The sequence below is a fragment of the Diaporthe amygdali genome, assembly GCF_026229845.1.
Source record: "Diaporthe amygdali strain CAA958 chromosome Unknown NODE_2_length_3802984_cov_64_841326, whole genome shotgun sequence".
NCBI classification, from domain to species: Eukaryota; Fungi; Ascomycota; class Sordariomycetes; order Diaporthales; family Diaporthaceae; genus Diaporthe; species Diaporthe amygdali.
This window is the reverse complement of record NW_026517022.1, coordinates 762,389-781,348: the sequence shown is the minus strand read 5'-3', so window position 1 is coordinate 781,348 and position 18,960 is coordinate 762,389. Positions and strand designations below refer to the sequence as shown.

Sequence of the window (18,960 nt, the reverse complement as noted above, 5' to 3'; positions counted from 1 at the left end):
CCTTCAACATGCCATGCACCCCACTTTGAAATGTTCCAATGTCAGTCAGGGGGCAGGGGCTCGGAAGTGGGCTGCGCGTGGGAGGCTGCGACCGAAGCTGCTGCGTTGTACATCATGTGAAAACGCCAGGACGCCTTCACAGAGTGACAGAGTACAAGCCATCGACGGTGCTGCAGAAAGATTACTGTGGTCCAGTGTCTAAATCGCTAGGTGCAGCAATCCCATGCAGCGAGAATCAGTAACGAACCCACCGCACCAGCACGGAAAGCGGCGTACGAGCTTCGCAATCATCCAGCCCACGGGCTTCATTTACATGATCATTGGACACCTCTCTGCAGTCTTCAACGCGGCCCGGCTGCAGGCTGAAGCCCTTCCCGTGCGGTGTGGGCCCTCCCGCTTATTACTGTCTCTTCGGAGCTCCGCTCTGATCCGCCGAAGCGCGGCACACCTCGAATATGCAGTGGCAACAGCGTCGACTATATGAGTTGTACAATCAACAGCTGTCTTGGTGCTATGCGAGGATCAGGCGTTTTGGCGTTCTCTTCTGCTAAGCACGCGAGAGCCAACGCAGACTCTTGAATGCGGCCCAAGTGGGCGGCCAAGCCGGGGCCGCGAGCTGCAGCTGCAGCTGCAGGGAGGCGCCTAGAGTAGGCCTCTCGCCCGCTATCCGAGCGCCAATGTCGATCTCGACCATCTCACAAGGACCGACCCGTCTTATCGATGCTCGTCGCACAACGTCCGCGTCTCCTGCCGTCCTCCCACCTTCAGGGAGGGCACGCGTAATGCCTACACAAGCTTACCTCATCGCTCCGCATATTTCCCATCAATATCTTGCAATGGGGGGCATTCGTAAAGAGGACAAACTTCGAAGCTGACTCATTCGGACTCCGGGAACTTGGTCTTCGGCATCTGGACCGGCGCATGCTGTAAATGTGACGGCATCTGGACGAAACGCAGGTCAGCATCTCAAAGTGCGCGGGCAGACATCTGCGCGCCCGGTGAAGCTCTTACGAGCAAAGCCTCAACAGGTTCACCACATGATTCACGCACATCCATGGATCCCATCGGCCTGCAGGCGAGCCCAGCTTCTGCGGCCCAAGATGTCGTCCAACCTCAGCTGAAGACTACTGCATCGGCATTACCAGACGGGTAGCCCAGCCTGCCTAGCAAAACTCAATCGGTGCCCACCGCATATACCACTGTCCACTAAGGACACCAGGTCTTGCTATTGGTCTCTCCTTCCATTCACATCCAAGAGGTGCAGCTAAAGAGTTTGCAGGTGATCCCCACATTTGCAGAGGCTTCACAACTATCCCCCGACCCCTCTTGCCAGCAAGCGTTCAGATAAACAAGCCTTCGTGGCGACCTCCAGCAAACAGGTGGCTGGTTCGGCCGGGCATCTTTTGGACCAGGACCAGCAGCGGAGAGCGATGATGAGGCTATCGCTGCGAGGCCTTGAACCACCACGACACCTCGACAAGCTTTGCGATCAGCGGGCTTGGCGGCTTCTGGAAGCAGGAGTCGACTGGCCCGAACATGGGCCGGTACTGATGAGACGACGCAAGCTTCCGACGGTAGAGTTATGCCACTGAAAGCCGATTCAGGGTGCGCTGTGCATTGGAGGCCGCGAATTATCCGACTATGACTTTGCCACCTCATGAGTCGTTCACAAAGCAATAAAGAAAGCGGTGAGTATCTCCCAGAGGCGTTTCGTCCATTTCGCAATGCCAGGAAGATGCTGTATTCACCGTCGAAACTCTGCCTGGGTCTCTTTCTGAGTCTCCTCAGTCCATCTTGAATTTTAGTTTCGCTTGCGTTTCGGACGCTGTTGGTGCACGTGGGACGTCGGGGACGCCGCACACAAGAACCTCGCAAGGCTCCCGGGCCGACCCTGAGAGCTTGCCGCACGCAGAATTCGAAACATTTTGACGACTGCGCGTCTATAAACTCCACTTGTCGTCCATCGCCTGCAACGTCTGCGGTCCCCCGTGGTGCGATACAGACTTTGGGCGGGTGGCGCGTGGCGGCCTGAACGGCGGGGACCGAGCAAACCCCCTCAGCTGTATATTGCGACCCCGAATCACGAGCATTAGTGGGGCGAGGGCTTTGAAACGCGATAGGGTCCTCATGGTTTATTCTCCGGTGGAAGCTGAGCGTTTGCTGCCAGATGGCCGGTGCCGAGATCTGACCGTCCGGGCACGCCGGGTGCTGAGCCGGGTACTCGGAGGCAGGTCGCAAAGCTGCGGACAAACTCACTTAGATTGTCTTGCAGGTCTGCATGCCATACTGATTCTCCGTCGCCTCCGCACGCGTGTCGCAGTGCATGTCTTGCCACCTGAAGCAGCCAAAATGTGGTCACATTCAAACGCACGTACGTGGAATCAAATCGCGAGCGGTGACACGCTGCCTCCAAAATGCCACATGCTGCCACAGACTGCGGTGGGCCCAGGACCCAATCGCGCTGTCGCTTAGATTTGGACATCGGCCGTAGAGATTGTAATCCCCACTGGAGCCGCAAGATTGACTCTACCCCGGAAAGTTCGAAACACAATCTGTGGAGGCTGTGATAACCCAAATTTACACTCTGGGGGACAAGTTTGAATCTCATCTTATCGCGCTTCGGAGACTTTGTCAAGCAAATAGTTGCCTATAACCAACAATATTAGCGAAGATGAAGAAGACGGGTCTCTTTCTATGGTTTGGGACCCCTTCATATCTACAAATAGGACAAGTTCAGAGCTGGCAGAAGTTTCAATTTGAGTACATCTAAGCGAGACCCATCCGTCATGTGAAGAAAAATGAGTCTCAGGCGGGAAGCTCGCTTCCCGCGGTGGATTATGGGCGCATTTTGCAACCACGTGGAAATTATTCTGCCGACAATCGGAGTTCAGCAAATATTAGTCGCGGCGAATAATTGTAATGATTAATTTCTTCTGAATCAGATACAATTGTCTGGACGAAACACATAGTGGAGAGACTCTTCAACCGCTGGAATGTACTTGATGTCATTTGCAATTATTCTAAGTACTGTCCTGGTACGTTCGCTGGAACTCTGCTAGGTAGGGGCTGTATCATCGGCCCATAGTCGTAATAGTTTCACGTTTGATTGAGCAATGTCAGACGACATCATTTTCTTCATCGAGATTGGGGTGCTACTGACTGTGTACAGAATAAACACAGGGGCCGACCGACTTCAGAAACGGCCCATGGATTTGCTGATTCATCTTGAGCTGTCAGCCTAAACAGTGTCATCGAAGAGTTGCATCTCTACTGAGTCGCTTGCAAGCTCGACCGTTGAAAGTGAATCTTGGTCACATGATAATCAGCACGTAACGACTAGTCTACCTAGGTATGGTAACATCGCAGCGCACTGATTATAGCTTGTTGTCGCTTACGAATAAGAAGAAGAACGAGAACGAGAACGAGCCTAGACAAAAGCATGCCGGCAAGAAGCCTTTGGGGCGGACTGAGTAATTGAATTGTATTGTAGAGCCTATGTATATGCTTAGCCAAGTAGGGTCTGAGTAGGTCCTCCGACTTGAGTGTAGACAGCCAGACATCGAGTAAGTTATCACTGGTGTAACTCTGCGTATGTAGACTAAGACTAGTTGCATATTACATTTGCCTTACCACGCTTACTACATGCCTATTTTCAACATTTGCCAAACTAGCAAAGTGAGCTAATGTTAGTCTCATCTGCCAGCACGAATCAGACTCATTCGGCCTTCTTCTATTACTATGCATGCTCAGATACGATTGGCTTTACGGCCGTTCATACACTTCACAAAACATTTGTCAACAGCATGAAAGTTGATGTCAACACATATATATCACCTCCACGATGAGACTGAAAGGTGGGAAAACTAACATGAGGCCTTCAAGCGGGCTACAAAGGTATAGATCAGCTTGATCAGCGGTGTTGGAAAACTTTAAAAAGAATTCCCAGTAAGTCGCACAGAAAGTCTACTAAGCCCGTCTCTCAAGTAAGTGCCGTAGGCAGGCCGCTCACATCGGCTGTATGTAGATTAGAAGGGAGGGCTAAAGCAGTAGGATCCACACTACTTTGGGCAAGCTGAAAGTTGATCCCACAGCTGTGGGTTTGTCCTCGAAATCAAATAAAACGTGCGTACAGTGACTTCTCTAGCTGCCCACCAGCATAGTTTCCTGACCAATCCCCGAGTCAAATCCGCGCCATGGTGCCAGTGCAGTGACATAAGGGCTACATTTGCTTTCCCGTCAAACAGGACGGGTTCCAGAAATACAGTCTTTTGCCGGTGTCGGAATCAGAGGGAGCACCGTGATTACGAAGCTAGTGAGAGGCGCATCAAGCTGCTCAGCCGGAGTCTGTGTGTTGACCGGGGAACTTGCCATGGATGTGTGCGATGCATCGGAAGAGTTTTATTTGAAAGCTCGTCGTCGACAGCCTGAAATTTCCCATGACTTTCGGGTGAGCTGCGAGGCAGGATAACAAGTTTTGCCAGTCCTTTTCCCTGAGAATTACCCTCGTAAAGCCAACTGTAAGTGGGAAGCCCTTTCAATACGTTTTTTCAACATTGCATTATGTGGCTGAATCTGGTACCTGCCGTGAACATTCTCAATAAGCAAATCTGATTATCGCAGAGTTCGAATAAATTTTGCAGGACGAATAATGAGTCACACGCTGCGATATATCATGCCAATCATCTGCGCTTATTAACAGGCCAAGTAAAACCAGGTCACACTGTGATGCCCAGGCACTGTCTCTGGAACGGCGAGCATCCAGAAAAGCTTCATACTCGTTTGAGAAAGCAGTGAAATGAGTATTGGCATCTTTTCTTCGTTTTTCTTTTTCTCTCTTTTTTTGTTGGGGGGTGGGGGTTATCTTAGGCACAGTGAAGGACACGCCGCTCAACTGGCCTTTGTTTCTTAGGGACGGTGCGAGAAGAAAAACAAGAGTAAGTAGAAGGCACTGAAATGATAGTCCAATTCTGTGCCAATATTTCCACATTTAGTAAATTATGGCCCGGCTGCAACAGGGACAGCGGAACGGTCATTTTGTGGACAATTCATTTTGCGTGATTCCCTACAGCGAAGAGATCCCGATGAACAGTCCCAAATTGTTCTCGTGTATATTGGCAGCTTCCCTAGCTCATCGGGGCATAGAGTTGTTTATATGTTTGAAGGCACAGCTATATAAGACTGCACTGTATTCCAGAAGGCGTTCTGGAATTCTGACCTTTTGGTTTCCTTTGCTATAGTGCAGCGGTGAAGGCGCTGTCTCAATATGCTTCAAACCTCTCCTTTCCGTCTCATAAAGAGAGATCTATTCCTTGACATTGCTCTACTTTACGAGCCATTGCGAATGTGAAATTCTTCACCAATAGGGAAATTCTTGCTCCTTGAAGCCTATTTTGCACTAATCTGGGCATGAGCACTAGAAGGTTTCTCTCCGTCATGAATGAGTCTAAGGACAATTTTGCTGCATATAAAATGTGACTGTTGTCTGGGACGAGGAACTGATGATTGAGCTGAGCGCAGACTGTTCTCAAGAAAGCCGCTTAGTCTGAGGCGACTCAATCAGACATTCAAGTGTTCTCAAATATTGAACGAATGCTAAGGCCATGCAAAACCTCTGCAGAAGTGTCTGTGCGGTTGGAGAACACATGCAGATCGGTGAGGCTACATGTGAGGACATTTGGCCTGAGCCAGCGGTCTGGTTATATTTAAATGAGTAGGATGTCAGTTGGACATCAACCATCTCGAGCTAATCCAACGAAAACTCACGTGCGTATGAACAAGATTAGTATACTCGCGTGATGTCCAATGCGCGCATTGGCGCGTGCTATTCTTTGTCATTGCCAGCCTTGGCCTTCATGCAGCTATCGACCTGACGGCAGTCCTGTCTGCTGACTTAAGCGCTTCGGACCGTTTCGCGTCAGGCAGATTCTCTGTTCAGGCAACCTGGCTCGAAAGTTACACCAACCCATGGTGAATGATTACTGTCCTGTGAGATTTGTATTCTTCAATATCATGCCTAGTGACAAGGATTGAAGACTGACTACAACCGCATACTTGTCAGCCCGATGGCCTTCTTCGCAATCAGATGTATCACGCACATTTTGGGTTTCATGAAGGAACCGACAGAGACTTCGGGATGATGCAGCATGGTGTCTGGTTGGTGAAGACCTGGCGAAGAGTCGCGTGAGACTCCTGGGCCTCAGACATCTACAGAGTCTTGGTAACTATCAAAAACGACTCGGATTAGTCGGACCACTCGGGCCAGAGGCGTCTACTTACTCATTTGACTCGGGAGTTGAGCGAGCTACTTAAGGTGCCACGAGGTTGACAGTACGATCCAAGACAATCTAGACCAAGGGGCTCAAATAAGCTCTTGCGGCTGTGAAGATCATACGTTGTGGACAAGCGGTATGTTTCCCATTGGAGAGAGTTTGACAAGGTGGGCCCTCGAAGACACGATCCGTGAAGTGCGGTTAATAAATACTCCGCGTATCTACTAGACTCTCGAGGCTGCCGAACCGCGCCTATTTTAGGGGTACTCGAGTCAGTCGTCCAGTCATTGTGCAGCTGAGGGACTTGGCCGTTTCAGCCGTTCACCAAATCTTGGGAAACAACCTGTCATTCTTTTAAGGCGGCCTCTTATGCATAAGGCTGAACAGAACACATACTACTCACTACGCGGGAGACGGCACGTAGCGAATGCCCGAGAGTCAGCGGCATGTCACTAGCGGGCAGGCACTTCGCCATGCTAAGAGGGTCCAGACCTTGTCGCAGCTTATTAAAAGAATTAAGACCTAAGTACTCCTATACCTTTCCGATGTCAGTTCCCGCCAGCAAGTGACTTAGTGTTCAGAAGCGATCCGTTTCGCCCAATCTTCATGTTCCCAGGCAGGCGGAAAACAAACATGCTATGAAATGTCCTAATTTAAGACGATCTGTCGATATGGCTCATGCTTCGTATGATATGTTACACTCTGTATCGCTAGAGCGCGTTTCTGAACTTCTCTCGTGTTCTTGCGATGTATAGAATAACCGTATACGAATTTAGAACACATGAGGTGATAGACAGATGTCATGTTGCACGTTGAAAGACAGTGCTTGGCATCTCCAGCCTTAACATAGAAACTATAACAGCTCAGCCGCAGCACACACAATTGCGATGAACGAAAAGAGTATAGTCTCAATGCGAAGTGCGCGCGGACCCCCTTCACTAGAGGAATAGTTCGGACGCCGCAAGCAATCGCAAACTGCGCCGAGCATTTGGGCCAAGATGCGATCCTACTCTGTCGCGATTCGCCTCACAGGGCGCCCGTCAAGGCAGGGAGAACTCCACTTGCATACTCGCCGCCTCTCATGGACCTATCGCGAACAGACTTGGCTGACAACAGGCTCCACAGTATATTGACATACTAGTACTTGAGCGCCTTGGTTTGGCTAGGTCCGCCAAACTTCATGAAGTTTGTTTAATTACTGTCTTCTAAGATGAGACGAAGATTACCAAGAACGAGGTAAACGGCTAAAGTCATGATGACCTCCAAGGTGATTCGGATACAAACATTGACCGAAGCTCAAGTATAAAGACAAGCCGTTCTACCCACTACAACAAGTGTCCATTGTCATCCATCATCATCACAGCACCTTCACTTCTACTCCTTAGACTTCACTTACAGTCGCTTCGACAGCTTCGACTTCTTCAAAATATTTACCACAGTCACTATCATTCACAATGGTTTCTTTCAAGGTCTCTAATATTCTGGCTCTCGCTGCCGCCGTGGCCGCTGCTCCTACCGAGCTCCTCGAGACCCGCGCCGTTGTTGCTCACGACTCTATCTCCCCGGTTGCCCAGCGCATCCAGACCGGTGGCCTCGGCAAGATCATCGAGACCTTCAATCCTCTGCTCCACATTGCTCATGGTTGCCAGCCCTGTATGTATCCACTGCGCCCATTCATAGGCCTCCCATCCTCACTTGATGAGCCAGTCACTGACACATTGCAGACCCTGCCGTTGCCGATAATGGGGACACCAGCGGCGGTCTTCAGGACAGTGGTAGCGGGACTGGTGGTTGCAGGGACCAGAGCAAGGGCCAGACCTATGCGCGCGCTGGTACTGTCGACGGCAAGACAGTCGTCATGTACACCTGGTATATGCCAAAGGACCAGCCTGTTGATGGGAACACTGCCGGAGGGCATCGCCGTAAGTACCCTTTGGAACTATTATTGTCATTACTGGAAGCTGACAAGGTATCAAAGACGACTTCGAGAACATCGTGATCCAGATCGATGACCCGAACGCAGCAACCCCCAAGATCATCGGCGCAGCCGCTTCGAGCCACAGCGGCTACAGCAAGGCAGCCGGCGGCGTCCCCCAGATGGAGGGCAACAGCCCCAAGGTTGAATACTTCACCACATTCCCCACCAACCACGAGTTGCAGTTCACCGACACCGTGGGCAAGACCTATCCCATCTCTGACTGGGACGCGATGCCCCAGGCGGCCAAGACCGCCCTTCAGGACACCAACTTCGGCAGCGCCAATGTTCCCTTTAAGGACGGCAACTTCGAGTCCAAGGTCCGCGAGGCTCTGGCTTAACTGTATAGTGCTATATAATGCACTCCCTTTATGACGAGATGAGTTGATGTGTAACCTTTCTATTGAACGACCATGGTGGTTAGGGATATTTCTTTTCATGTATTCTAGTTTCTATTTCCGTCATAGCAATTGATAGCAGGCCTGCTTTGTTCACTTATACTCGTGTGTCACACTTTTGCTCATATGTGAAGATGGTTACGCAGGCTCTTCCTGATGAGCTAGCTTTCAAGTTTGTGGCTCCTGAAGTCCTCATTCCGTAGCTCAATGACTCTGGATCTTTGTTTCATGTCAACTCGGTATTTGAATTCAGCCAATCCGTTGAAGCCCTTTTACAATGCGAAGCGGACTTGTGGTCGATGAAGACTTTGTGATTGAGGGCTTCATCGACGCCTGGAGATGATTAAAACCCGGGATACAGTAGTCGAAGGATTCAGGTAGTATAGCTTTGATATAGCTTATTTCCATACAGTGCCGGAGATATATCATTTCAGAGCATCTGTAGATCGTGGCTTCACTATGTCACTACTATTTACAAACACTTTTTAGAAAAGGATTACACTTATTCGAGCTCAATTCATCTATAACATTAGTCTACAATGTGTAAGCTACATAGAATACTTACTGAAGCGGTACTACAAGAAGTCTTGAATAAGCCGTTTACGCGACTTGAGCAAGGCTCTTGAGTACGGACTATGAGCACATTTCGGGATACAACCTGTCAGGACCCATAAACATCAGAGGTAAAAAAGCGACTTTACAGTCTTGTCTTCTACCCTAATGAAGGATTTTCCACGCAAGAAATATAATTGTGCTCTCTACCAGGACACCAGGATGTGCCAGCCAGAGCTACTGGGCGGATCCAAGTCTCGTTCCTGTACACTCGGCCCGTGACCACCTCCGAATTGTCCGGACGTATGGTTGTGTTGTGCCCAAACTGTCGGAGACTGCGTTATGCGCGAAAAATCATCTCTTTACTCTCAAATCTGATATTTCACTCATTGAACAGCGCTTCGATGACGGATCAAATGTCCCGATGCCATTAGATGCATGAGCGCTGCCTGACAATAAAGGGCCCATAAAGTTGACAAGACCCATATAGTTGTCGTTGAATGCATAGTATATACACACAGGGCAGCTGTAGGTAATTCTGCATTGATGAGATTCGAATCAGGATTGTAGGCCGCAGCGTGTAGTAAAAAAGTTATATTTCAGCCATTTCTCGTCATCCCCCTACTCTGTGACCCTTGCTGATTTAGGGAGGCTTTCTCCTGGATTTGAGGCAATTAACGTTCATCAACGGGGCCCATCCTGATCTTTGTGAGAACAGGATTTCCACTGAATGGGGAAGGACGTATCCTGAGAACACGCCGAAACTAGGACTGGCTGAATTTCTCCGCACACAAGGATAAAATGTGAATTGTGCAGCGCCGCAGGTAAGCACGACCCAGGCTTCAAGCTTTCCGCACAGAATGCGTATGGTACCCTAGAACTGACGTCCGCAGTCCTCTCGCACTTGGCCTCCCGAGTTGCGGCAGCATCTGGTTTTTGAAGGTTTCCTCGGCGCTTTCCTACAGTACTGGGAGTAAATATATTTCAGTACCAGTACGGGTACAAGAAGCTTTTCGCTGTCACTGCCGGATCGAGCCAAGAAACTATGAGATAAATATCGAACCTAATACCGCCGAGATAACTAGACTGCTGTCAAGTGGATTGGTTGGGACCGGGAATATGCTGCTCCATTCATAGAGGCGATAGAGTTGCTGCCAACTGTTAAAGCAGTCTGAGGGGACTGGTTATTGGGAGCATGGGCAGTTCATGTACGTGTAAAGGTTATGATTTCACATCACCAAACCATAAAAAATTACCTAAGATATCACGTGTAGTGGTCTCAGCAAATCAATAGACTATGTGGTCATTGGCTTTTTCAAGAGTGTAACCTTAGGAAATTGCCAGGGAGCTGCGTCCTTGTGGATGCACGAGGATCCAGCTGTGCTGGACTACTCTCGTTCGTCACCTGCAAGGGCTGCCCTGTGATGTAAGTTACCATGTTCATCTTGAGAGAGATGAATTTTTGTCTCCCCTTAACAATCGTTACATCTCTTAACACCGAAATTCTGAAGTTTAAGTAACTTGCGCGGACTTCTCCAACCAGGTTCTCAGGGATACGGACAAGTTGATGTGAACCCCTTTGAGATTTGATTGCTGCGTCCGAAAGAAGTGCGATTTGATCATTTCACAATATGGCGTGTATTTACAATCCAGCGTGTACCGAAGCCGGACCTCCTGACACACTCTTCCTTAATTCCGTTACTGCTCACTCCCCAATGACATAGGTACATCCTTCGCCTCCCACCCAGACCTCGTGGACCCTGCCGGCATCGACGTCCCATCTCTCGCCCACGCCAAGGGTCTGCTTGGTAGGGCTGTCGTCCTTGGGGTAAGTCATAGTCAACTGGCCCTTGAGGATGAGGTGGGTTGTTTTGCCAGCATGTGAGTGTGGCGGATAGTGAGCATTGGGACCGTCAGACCACGTGAAGACATGGTCGAAGCCCCAGGAGCGGACCTCGGCTTCGTGGTCCCGCCGTGTCTTCTTGTCGGCCATGGTGGTGTTGCCTCTGCGGCTGGTGGCAAGGTGGAGGCGGGGATTGATTAGTGTGTCGAGCTTTCTTGTGTCAGAGTAAGACGTGCTTATGGTTGAGTCCGGGCTAGGACATAGATGAGGCTCTGACAGATGGATAGCGTGCACCGGCTGCGGCCGTCAGGTCATGCGAACGGATGGCGCCTGCGACTATTTGGTGTGGTGACACTCGTCGACGTTGAATGTCAGCAACTTCATCGAGCCAATGACGTATACAGTAAATGCCCAGCCGGTGCAGCACACCACAGCGTGCACAGTAAGCTTGGGCTGGCCGCCAGGGATGCAAGCTTCGGGGCAGCGCGCACCTGCAGCTGCGCCCCCAAATCATCTCATGTCATCCCGCGCCGTTGGCCTCAATTCGATCTGTCGTCACGGTATGTGCTCGTCATCTCTCATTCCAAGCAGTCTTTGCCTTGCCCATCAAAATATGAGAGCAATTGGGATGTCTGGGACGATGGCAGGCCAATGTGGCCAATGTGGCCAATGAATACGAAAAAGGATGACCTCAACAACAAGTGACAGGCCCAAAATAGAAACTCGAGCACGGGACTTGGAAGGCTGCCGATCAGCGCCTGGTAAGTGTACAAGTCGGGCTTCCTCTCCCCACACACGCCAAACCGGGCTCCCTTGCCAGGAATTCAGGGGCAGCTTCACCTTTTGATTGCCCGGGCTTGGCTCTCGAGTCCCTCAAAGTCAAAACATACGGACCGTCCGTGAGTCACAGCGGGAGAAGAGTTTATCGACTTCTCCAGATGCCGGTGTCTGTAATGCATGCGTACAAACATGCAGGTGTGCTGGCGCTGCGCCGCGGGCCATGTTGAAGCGCACAGCAACAGCTCGCCCCCACAGACCGGGACGGTTTGATCAGCCCTGCGGAAAAGACCGTCCCATCTGGAAACCCGGGGCCAATGTAGCGAGAGACCACTACTCCACACTTGCTGGACACCTGCGAAATGATGCTGCCGTCGAACTGTCAGCCCCGAGCTTAAGCTTCGCGTGGCCCTGCGGTTGCGACCGGTCTGGATCACTGCCACTCAGACCATTCAGGACAATGCAGCCAGGACACCACCATCACCTATGCAGGCTGCGAGCTAGTGATGTTGTGCGCGCATGTGTGTGTGTGAGCATGGCAAGGCGTGGTCGTGTGTGGCAGTCGAGCAGGATCCACAAGCCACAGGGAACCGCCCTCGCAGCAAGCTCGTCTCAGGTCTTGGTCCCCGTCCAAGCAGTTGGGATCCGTCCCTCGGGAGTTTCCTAGCAGAGATCCAATCGCGGACGACATCTTGGGATCCCCTGGCCAATGCTGCCTCTTGTTCCGCAACTCTATTTGTTAAACGAGCGTGCGAGCATGACCGCTGGACAGACACAGAGGCAGACAGGAGGGAGGGCGCCCACTGTACGTAAGAGCAAGGCTCTGGCATCGCCCTGTGCTCTGCTCTGCTCTGCTATGCTGCATGCCGTGCTGTGTTTGGGGCGACAAGCGAATAGCAGGAGGGCGCCACTCGTTCAGCTGAACCACCTCCTTCGAACTGATCCATCCCTATTCCTTGGCTGAGGAATCCGGGGAGTTTAGGTGATCAATGCTTACCATCTCACGCTCGCTTGTGCTTTCTTAATGCATTCTTCCACTTCTCCTGTTCTTCAACTTCTTCTCCTCGTGATTGATATCTCTCCCCTGGTCGACCGGAATTCGCCAGTGACGGTGTACACGTCACGACACGACACGACACGACGCAACCTGCCATGTCCAACCCGGCCCAGCTCCTCAGCCTGGCACCCAAGCACATTAGCAACGAGACCCGCCCAGCCAACACGGGGGTTGCAGCTGCCAGCTGCAGCCTGTTCCCCATAAATTCTGCACGCCTCGCAGATCTCTGAATCTCGCAGGACGGGCCCCCGGTCTTTCCGCCCGTCCCCTGAACGAACAATCAGGGCCGGCCATACGCCATCGCAAATACGGACCACCCATCATATCATTTTACCCATGGGTTGCCTCGTAAGTTCTCCGGCCTAGAGCAGAGAAGAAAAGAAAACAAGACAAGAGCCGAGAGCTCCCTCCCTTCCAAGTGTTGAGAGGCCCTGTGCATTACCTGCTTCTCGCGCGCACCGTCGCCCAGAAAAATAATTGTCCTGCACTGTAAATTTCCATCCTGCCAGTCCAATTGCACTGCCTGAGCCAATCCCCGCGATAGCGCGTGTCTGCACCAAAAAAGCTCGACTGACAACCTCCGCCCTCTTCCCCACGAGCAGGGAGCCCGCAAGCGCGCCCAAACCCACCCGGCGATGTGGCCGTACAGGGGGGCCAGAGCCACTGCTAGGATCGAAAACGGAACGGCGGCACGGGTAGGAGGGCCAACCCCGAGCCCAAAGTTCGGCGCGCACACGGCATGGAAGCACTTCTTCCAGATGGTCGCGCTGGGCGGCGGGCCCGGTCCTCACCAGCGACAAATTGCCGGCCAGCACCAGCATAGCAGGTCGGAGCAGCTCAAGACGGACCTCGACGATGACACGACGACGGCCACCTTCAGCGACGACTTCTGTGCCGCCTCCCCGATCGATGACCTCCGAGCCGCCCCATTCTCTCTTAACTACAATCCCGACCTCCCCTTGCTCAAAGACTCGACGCATAGGCATATCGAGCGCATATTCACGTCTCTCCGCGGCCGAGAAGGAGACTACATAACTCGCGAGAAGCTGGAGGAGTTCCTCGTCGAGACACAAGGCGGCCTCGTTCGGCCCCTTGAGAAGGAGCGCTACAGCCTCGGCGACTTCGTCTACGTCTGGCTGCACGACTACAGCGTGGCCCTGAAGCCGGCCGCGAAAAAGGACCTATCGAAGCCCATAACGAACTACTTCATCAGCAGCAGCCACAACACATATATCGGGCTGGGCAACCAGCTCAGCGGCGAGGTGTCTGCCGATGCATACCGGACGGTACTGGAGGGTGACTGCCGGTGCGTGGAGATCGACGTCTGGAATGGCGAGGGATACACAGAGAGGCCCAGGACTCCCACCCCGAGCAGGTCGAAATCGCCGAGTCGGGACGTGCACAAGCACAAGAGGAACCCCTCGACCCTCTCAACGAGCTCCATCCACTCGCTCCCGGCGGCAGCGCAGTCGTTCGCAGACAAGATCGACCAGAAGTGGCACGAGCTGTCGGGGAGGAAGCACGATCGCAAGAACAGCTCCAAGCTCAGCCTCGCCAGCGCCAGCTTGAGCTCGCTGCACCTGGCGCTGCCGGCGGCGAGCCACAGCTCGACGTCTCTTGACCCGGCCGACTTGCTGGATCCAAACGACCTCAGCCCGCCGCTGCGCCATGTCCGCTCGGCTGAGGGCCTGAGACTGCAGGCGCAGAGCAATTCCAGGTCGCGCTCAAGGTCAAGGTCGAGGGAGCCGCGTAGCCACAGGATAGAACCGGAGGTGACGCACGCCCACACGGTTCAGGGTCTGGGTGACTTGGGTCTCGCGAAGCGTATCCCCTTACGCGAGGTATGCCGGGTCATCAAGGAGTCAGCTTTCAAGACGAACAAACTGCCGCTCGTCATCAGTCTCGAGTGCCATGCCACGGGCGAGCAGCAGGACATGATAGTCGAGATCATGAAACAAGAATGGGGAGATTATCTTCTGGATGAGCCGCTCCAAGAGTGCGACCCAAGTGTGCGGCAGCCGAGACTCGAGGAGCTGAAGGAAAAGATTCTTGTGAAAGTCAAGAAGGCGGCCCCGACGGGCCTCACCCTGTTGAAGGGAGGCAGCCAGCTGACGGTGCCTACGAGCACGTGGCACGATGAGGACGGCTCAGCGTCAGAAGACGAAAGACTGACGATCTCGGGAGAGACCAGAACAGAGACTGGCGAGCTGGCTCAGGTAGTCAAGGCGTCCAAGTCCCTTATCCGTGAGACGCTCGGAAAGCTGGCGATCTACACACACAGCGAGCATTACAAGGACTTCTCCGCGCCGGCGGCCAAGTCGCTCTCGCACATCTTTTCCATCGACGAGTACAAGATACTGAAGCTTCACCAAAGCAAGCATCGCGAGATGTTCACGCACAACCGTGACTTCTTCATGCGCGCGTACCCACACTCTACCCGCGTCAGCTCGACCAATCTCGACCCCTCGATATACTGGCGGAAGGGAGTCCAGATGGTGGCCCTGAACTGGCAGCGGGCGCATGTTGATGAGGCAATCATGCTCAACAGCGCCATGTTCGAGTCCGAGCAGGGCTGGGTACTCAAACCCCAGGGCTACTTGGGCAGTGACGAGACAACATCACAGGCCGACGCCGGGCAACACCGCGCTCTGATCTTCCGCGTCACCATCCTCGCCGGGCAGCTCCTGCCTTTGCCCGGGGAGCCCGACGACACCGGCAGCAACGCCAGCACCGTGTCCAGCGTCAGCACGTCTGACGGCACCGCTTTCCAACCGCTGGTCAAGTGCGAGCTGCACGTCGAGACGCCCGAGGAGCGCTCTGAGAAGAAGGCCATCAAGAGCGGCCTCGTCCAGGACGGCCAGTACAAGATGCAGACCAGAAGCAGCGAGACCGAGAACCCTGACTGGGGCATGGGCCAAGAGCTCAAGTTCCCAAGAATAGACAGGGTCGTGGAGGAACTCAGCTTCGTAAGGTGAGTTATCACAAGACAGCACAGAACCCAGTGCCTTGCCAAGCACGCAGCACACCCTTGCCCCTTGCAGTTTTGGATGTTTCCGCCGTTCCGGCTCTTGTCACCTGTCACTTTTTATGCATCCCGGAACTTGCCTTATCCACACACACACAAACACGCGCGCATCACGGTTAGCGTACCCTTTCAATCATGTCGCGCCGTTGGGCACATCCCATCAACCTGCCGCCGGGGGACGGAGCTTTCCAACGCGCGCCACCGATTTGCGAGTTGCCGGTTTGACCCCTAGCGTTGGCTGCGTTGGCAATGCAGACCCTACCCGAAGAGGGGGGCTGCGAGAAACAGGCTCGCAGACTGATGTCGGATTTGAGTCCCTCACCGGTGTGGAGAACGGGGGTATGGTGCGGCTCGCCTTCGTGCCCATTCACTTTTGACGTGGTGGAACGCCTCAGGCTTGTTGTTACCCTCTGTGGCCCCGCTCCACAAGTGTTGCATATGTGGCTCGTGCCTGTCAACCATATTGTCTGCCTCATCGACAATCCCAGCTGCAACTATCCGAGACGAGATTGTGTTGCCCTCTTCACAGTTTTGCCCCTCGGGAGGCTAGCCGCCCAGCCTTGACGCGTGTTGGTGTAGCTTCGTTGCCCCGACCGGTGGTGCCAAGTGGCGCAGGTCACTTTCTTAACTCAAGAACCACTTCCCCCATTCCATGCGTGAGATAGGTCATAAACTAATGCTTCTTCAAACCAAAGGTTCAAGATCGAGGACGAGGGGCTCGTTAAAGACAAGCTGGCCGCATGGGCCTGTATCAGACTTGATCGGTTGCAGCCAGGGTATCGATTTATCGACCTGAAAGATGCTCATGGCAGACCCAGTGCTGGGAAACTGTTAGTGAACATCGAGAAGAAATTGCGATGAGGCTTACATCGCGCACATCTGGCAATCTCTTGTGGTCGGATTGGTTGGACTACCTTGCCGCTCCCGCACACTCATTGCCGACGTGAGCCGGTTGGTGTCACATATCATATGTCCCCCGGCCGGCTAGGTATAATATGTCCGTGTTTATCAGGTGGCGTTATTCCAAGTTGGAGTGCAAGATTTACTTTTCGTTTCATGTGGGTTTACATGGGAATGGATCCCACGAGATTTTGATCATGACTGCGGCTGTGGACTTTTGTTTGAATGGTCTTAGATGGCACCGGAGCCAGGATTGTGCACTGCTGGGTGCTGTATCAGCATGGACGCTGATTCCATACAACGCTGAAGATCGGCTGTTCTTCACATCTGGCGAAGCTTTTGTCACAACGATACCCAATTATCAGCCCAAGATTTTGCTGACATCTCACTCTTCACTGCGCTCTCGGACTATTTGTGTGCTTGTGTTCCCGTGCTCTCAGGCGATATCGCGTGATGTACCTCGGCTGCGTCTCACCAGGCTGAATAACATGTTTCATCGAGGTTGCCTGCTCGTGTCTGCCTGCCCAGCAAAAGCAGCGTGGTCGAAAGGCTGATGGCACGTGAGATCAAATATGCTGGTGAGTGGGACCAGCGAGATTCCTGTGCCTCACATCGCTGGGTGCTAACACGGAGAGACCCTCTCAACTGTGGGCGCAAACGGACGCCAACTTGCTTTTCCGTCGGGACGGAGACAGTAATGCCCACATCCTCTTCTACGGCAGTTCGGAGCTGAGAGGTACAGGGCGGCAAAACGGCTCATTCTAGAGCCGACTGTCTAGTCACCCACTCCACATCATGATGATGGCCACTGTCGAATTTATACTGGCTGTATGCATGGCGCAAGGGCAGGTCCACTCGGAATATAGCACTTGCCCCGCGGCATGAACGCCCGTTTGTTCTCGGGGAACGAGCATGCAAATCGTCGGACGGCGGAATGCCTTGGTTACCTGCATGTGTAGGCGCTATGAGCTGGCGAGAACGTTCATGAAGGACGCCCAAAGCTTGATCAACATTCGAAACTCTGCCTAACTGCCTGAGCGGGGCGATAATCGCTTTGTTGGGAAAGACATCATTCGACGGGCTGTCCCGCAGACACTCAAGACGGGTTCAGATGAGACATGACAGGGTATCTGACAGGTATCACAAGCCATTGTCTCATTGAACGGTGCACATCTGCAGTTCTGGCAGGTGTTTGACAACGGCTAGATGCTTTCAACGGCTCCGCCTCGCAAGTCACTTCGCGTAGGGGTTACTCATTGGTGCATAGACAAAGTTGAGCCTCAATCGCCGGAGTGTGCCACTCTATCAAAAAGGAACACCAGGGGCATGAGACTCGTGGAGTCGAGTTGGTTTTTCTCTCGAAATTTGCGAAGTTGCATTTGGCGGTGTGAGTGCAGCCAGCCTGTTGGCGCAGGCGACCGAGCCGTTCTCATCGTGGAGAAGAGCTTGCTCATTTGTCCCGGCGCTGCGGTTCGAATGCGAGGGTATATGCAAGAACCCACGGATCTCGTTGTTAGTGGGCCGTATCTCAACAAAACCCTTGAGAGCGACGTTGATCCGATCTCGCTAATCGGCGAGTTTTTTCAAACAAGCGCTGAGAGAGGGTTGTACAGATGTTGCTATGCCGGCGTCACCGATCTCATCATTGATCGGTCAGTTCAGCTCTCGAGATGATGACCCGAGTAGCTGGGAGACGGGATCTTTGTCCTAGTGCGGTCAGGCAAATGTCCAACGAGTTTCAACTCTTTGCGAACACGGGATCCTGCAGTCAAGTCTCGTTCTCCTGTGGTATTACGACATGTCGACAGTTCCCGGCCGCCATCTCACCGTATGATCACGATGAGCAAGATATGGCGAGGGATCGCGACGCTGTCGGGATCCGGAGATGGCAGCGTCCGGATAGATGTCAAACATTTTACTACCCACTGACTGCCCTGCACCACGCGTGGAACAATTCGGATTAAGATGAAATGTTTGCTCTCCTGTTTTTGGCGCAGGAGGCCGCCGTCTGTCAGAATGGAATTCCCGTTGCTTCGAGTCATTGACATTTCGCCTTATTTCTGGGTGCCCGAATCGACCCATAACTTCAGCCGTGAAGTGAGATGTCACAATATGACAGGTCGGTGGCTGCTCTTTCGCAAAAACCTCCAATATCCGGCTATTA

The 18,960-nt window shown here is 52.8% G+C and overlaps 4 protein-coding genes across 4 annotated transcripts; 2 read left to right on the top strand and 2 right to left on the bottom strand.

Moving 5' to 3' along the window:
• Positions 1-1,439: 1,439 nt before the first annotated feature.
• J7T55_011583 (uncharacterized protein) lies at positions 1,440-2,482 on the bottom strand (the record flags this gene model as incomplete). The annotated part of the gene is made up of 3 exons (XM_053136072.1): positions 1,440-1,547; positions 1,891-2,240; positions 2,422-2,482. The coding sequence occupies 3 exons, from the start codon at positions 2,480-2,482 to the stop codon at positions 1,440-1,442; spliced, it is 519 nt and encodes a 172-aa protein (XP_052999389.1).
• Positions 2,483-7,723: 5,241 nt separating this feature from the next.
• On the top strand, positions 7,724-8,585 carry J7T55_011582 (necrosis- and ethylene-inducing protein; the record flags this gene model as incomplete). The annotated part of the gene is made up of 3 exons (XM_053136062.1): positions 7,724-7,922; positions 7,994-8,191; positions 8,248-8,585. 3 exons carry the CDS (start codon positions 7,724-7,726, stop codon positions 8,583-8,585), a joined length of 735 nt encoding a protein of 244 aa, XP_052999388.1.
• A 2,314-nt stretch (positions 8,586-10,899) lies between these two features.
• J7T55_011581 (uncharacterized protein) lies at positions 10,900-11,187 on the bottom strand (the record flags this gene model as incomplete). The annotated part of the gene is made up of 1 exon (XM_053136051.1): positions 10,900-11,187. The coding sequence occupies one exon, from the start codon at positions 11,185-11,187 to the stop codon at positions 10,900-10,902; it is 288 nt and encodes a 95-aa protein (XP_052999387.1).
• A 1,779-nt stretch (positions 11,188-12,966) lies between these two features.
• J7T55_011580 (uncharacterized protein) lies at positions 12,967-16,273 on the top strand (the record flags this gene model as incomplete). Its single annotated transcript, XM_053136040.1, has 3 exons — positions 12,967-13,041; positions 13,474-15,842; positions 16,129-16,273. The coding sequence occupies 3 exons, from the start codon at positions 12,967-12,969 to the stop codon at positions 16,271-16,273; spliced, it is 2,589 nt and encodes an 862-aa protein (XP_052999386.1).
• Positions 16,274-18,960: the final 2,687 nt, after the last annotated feature.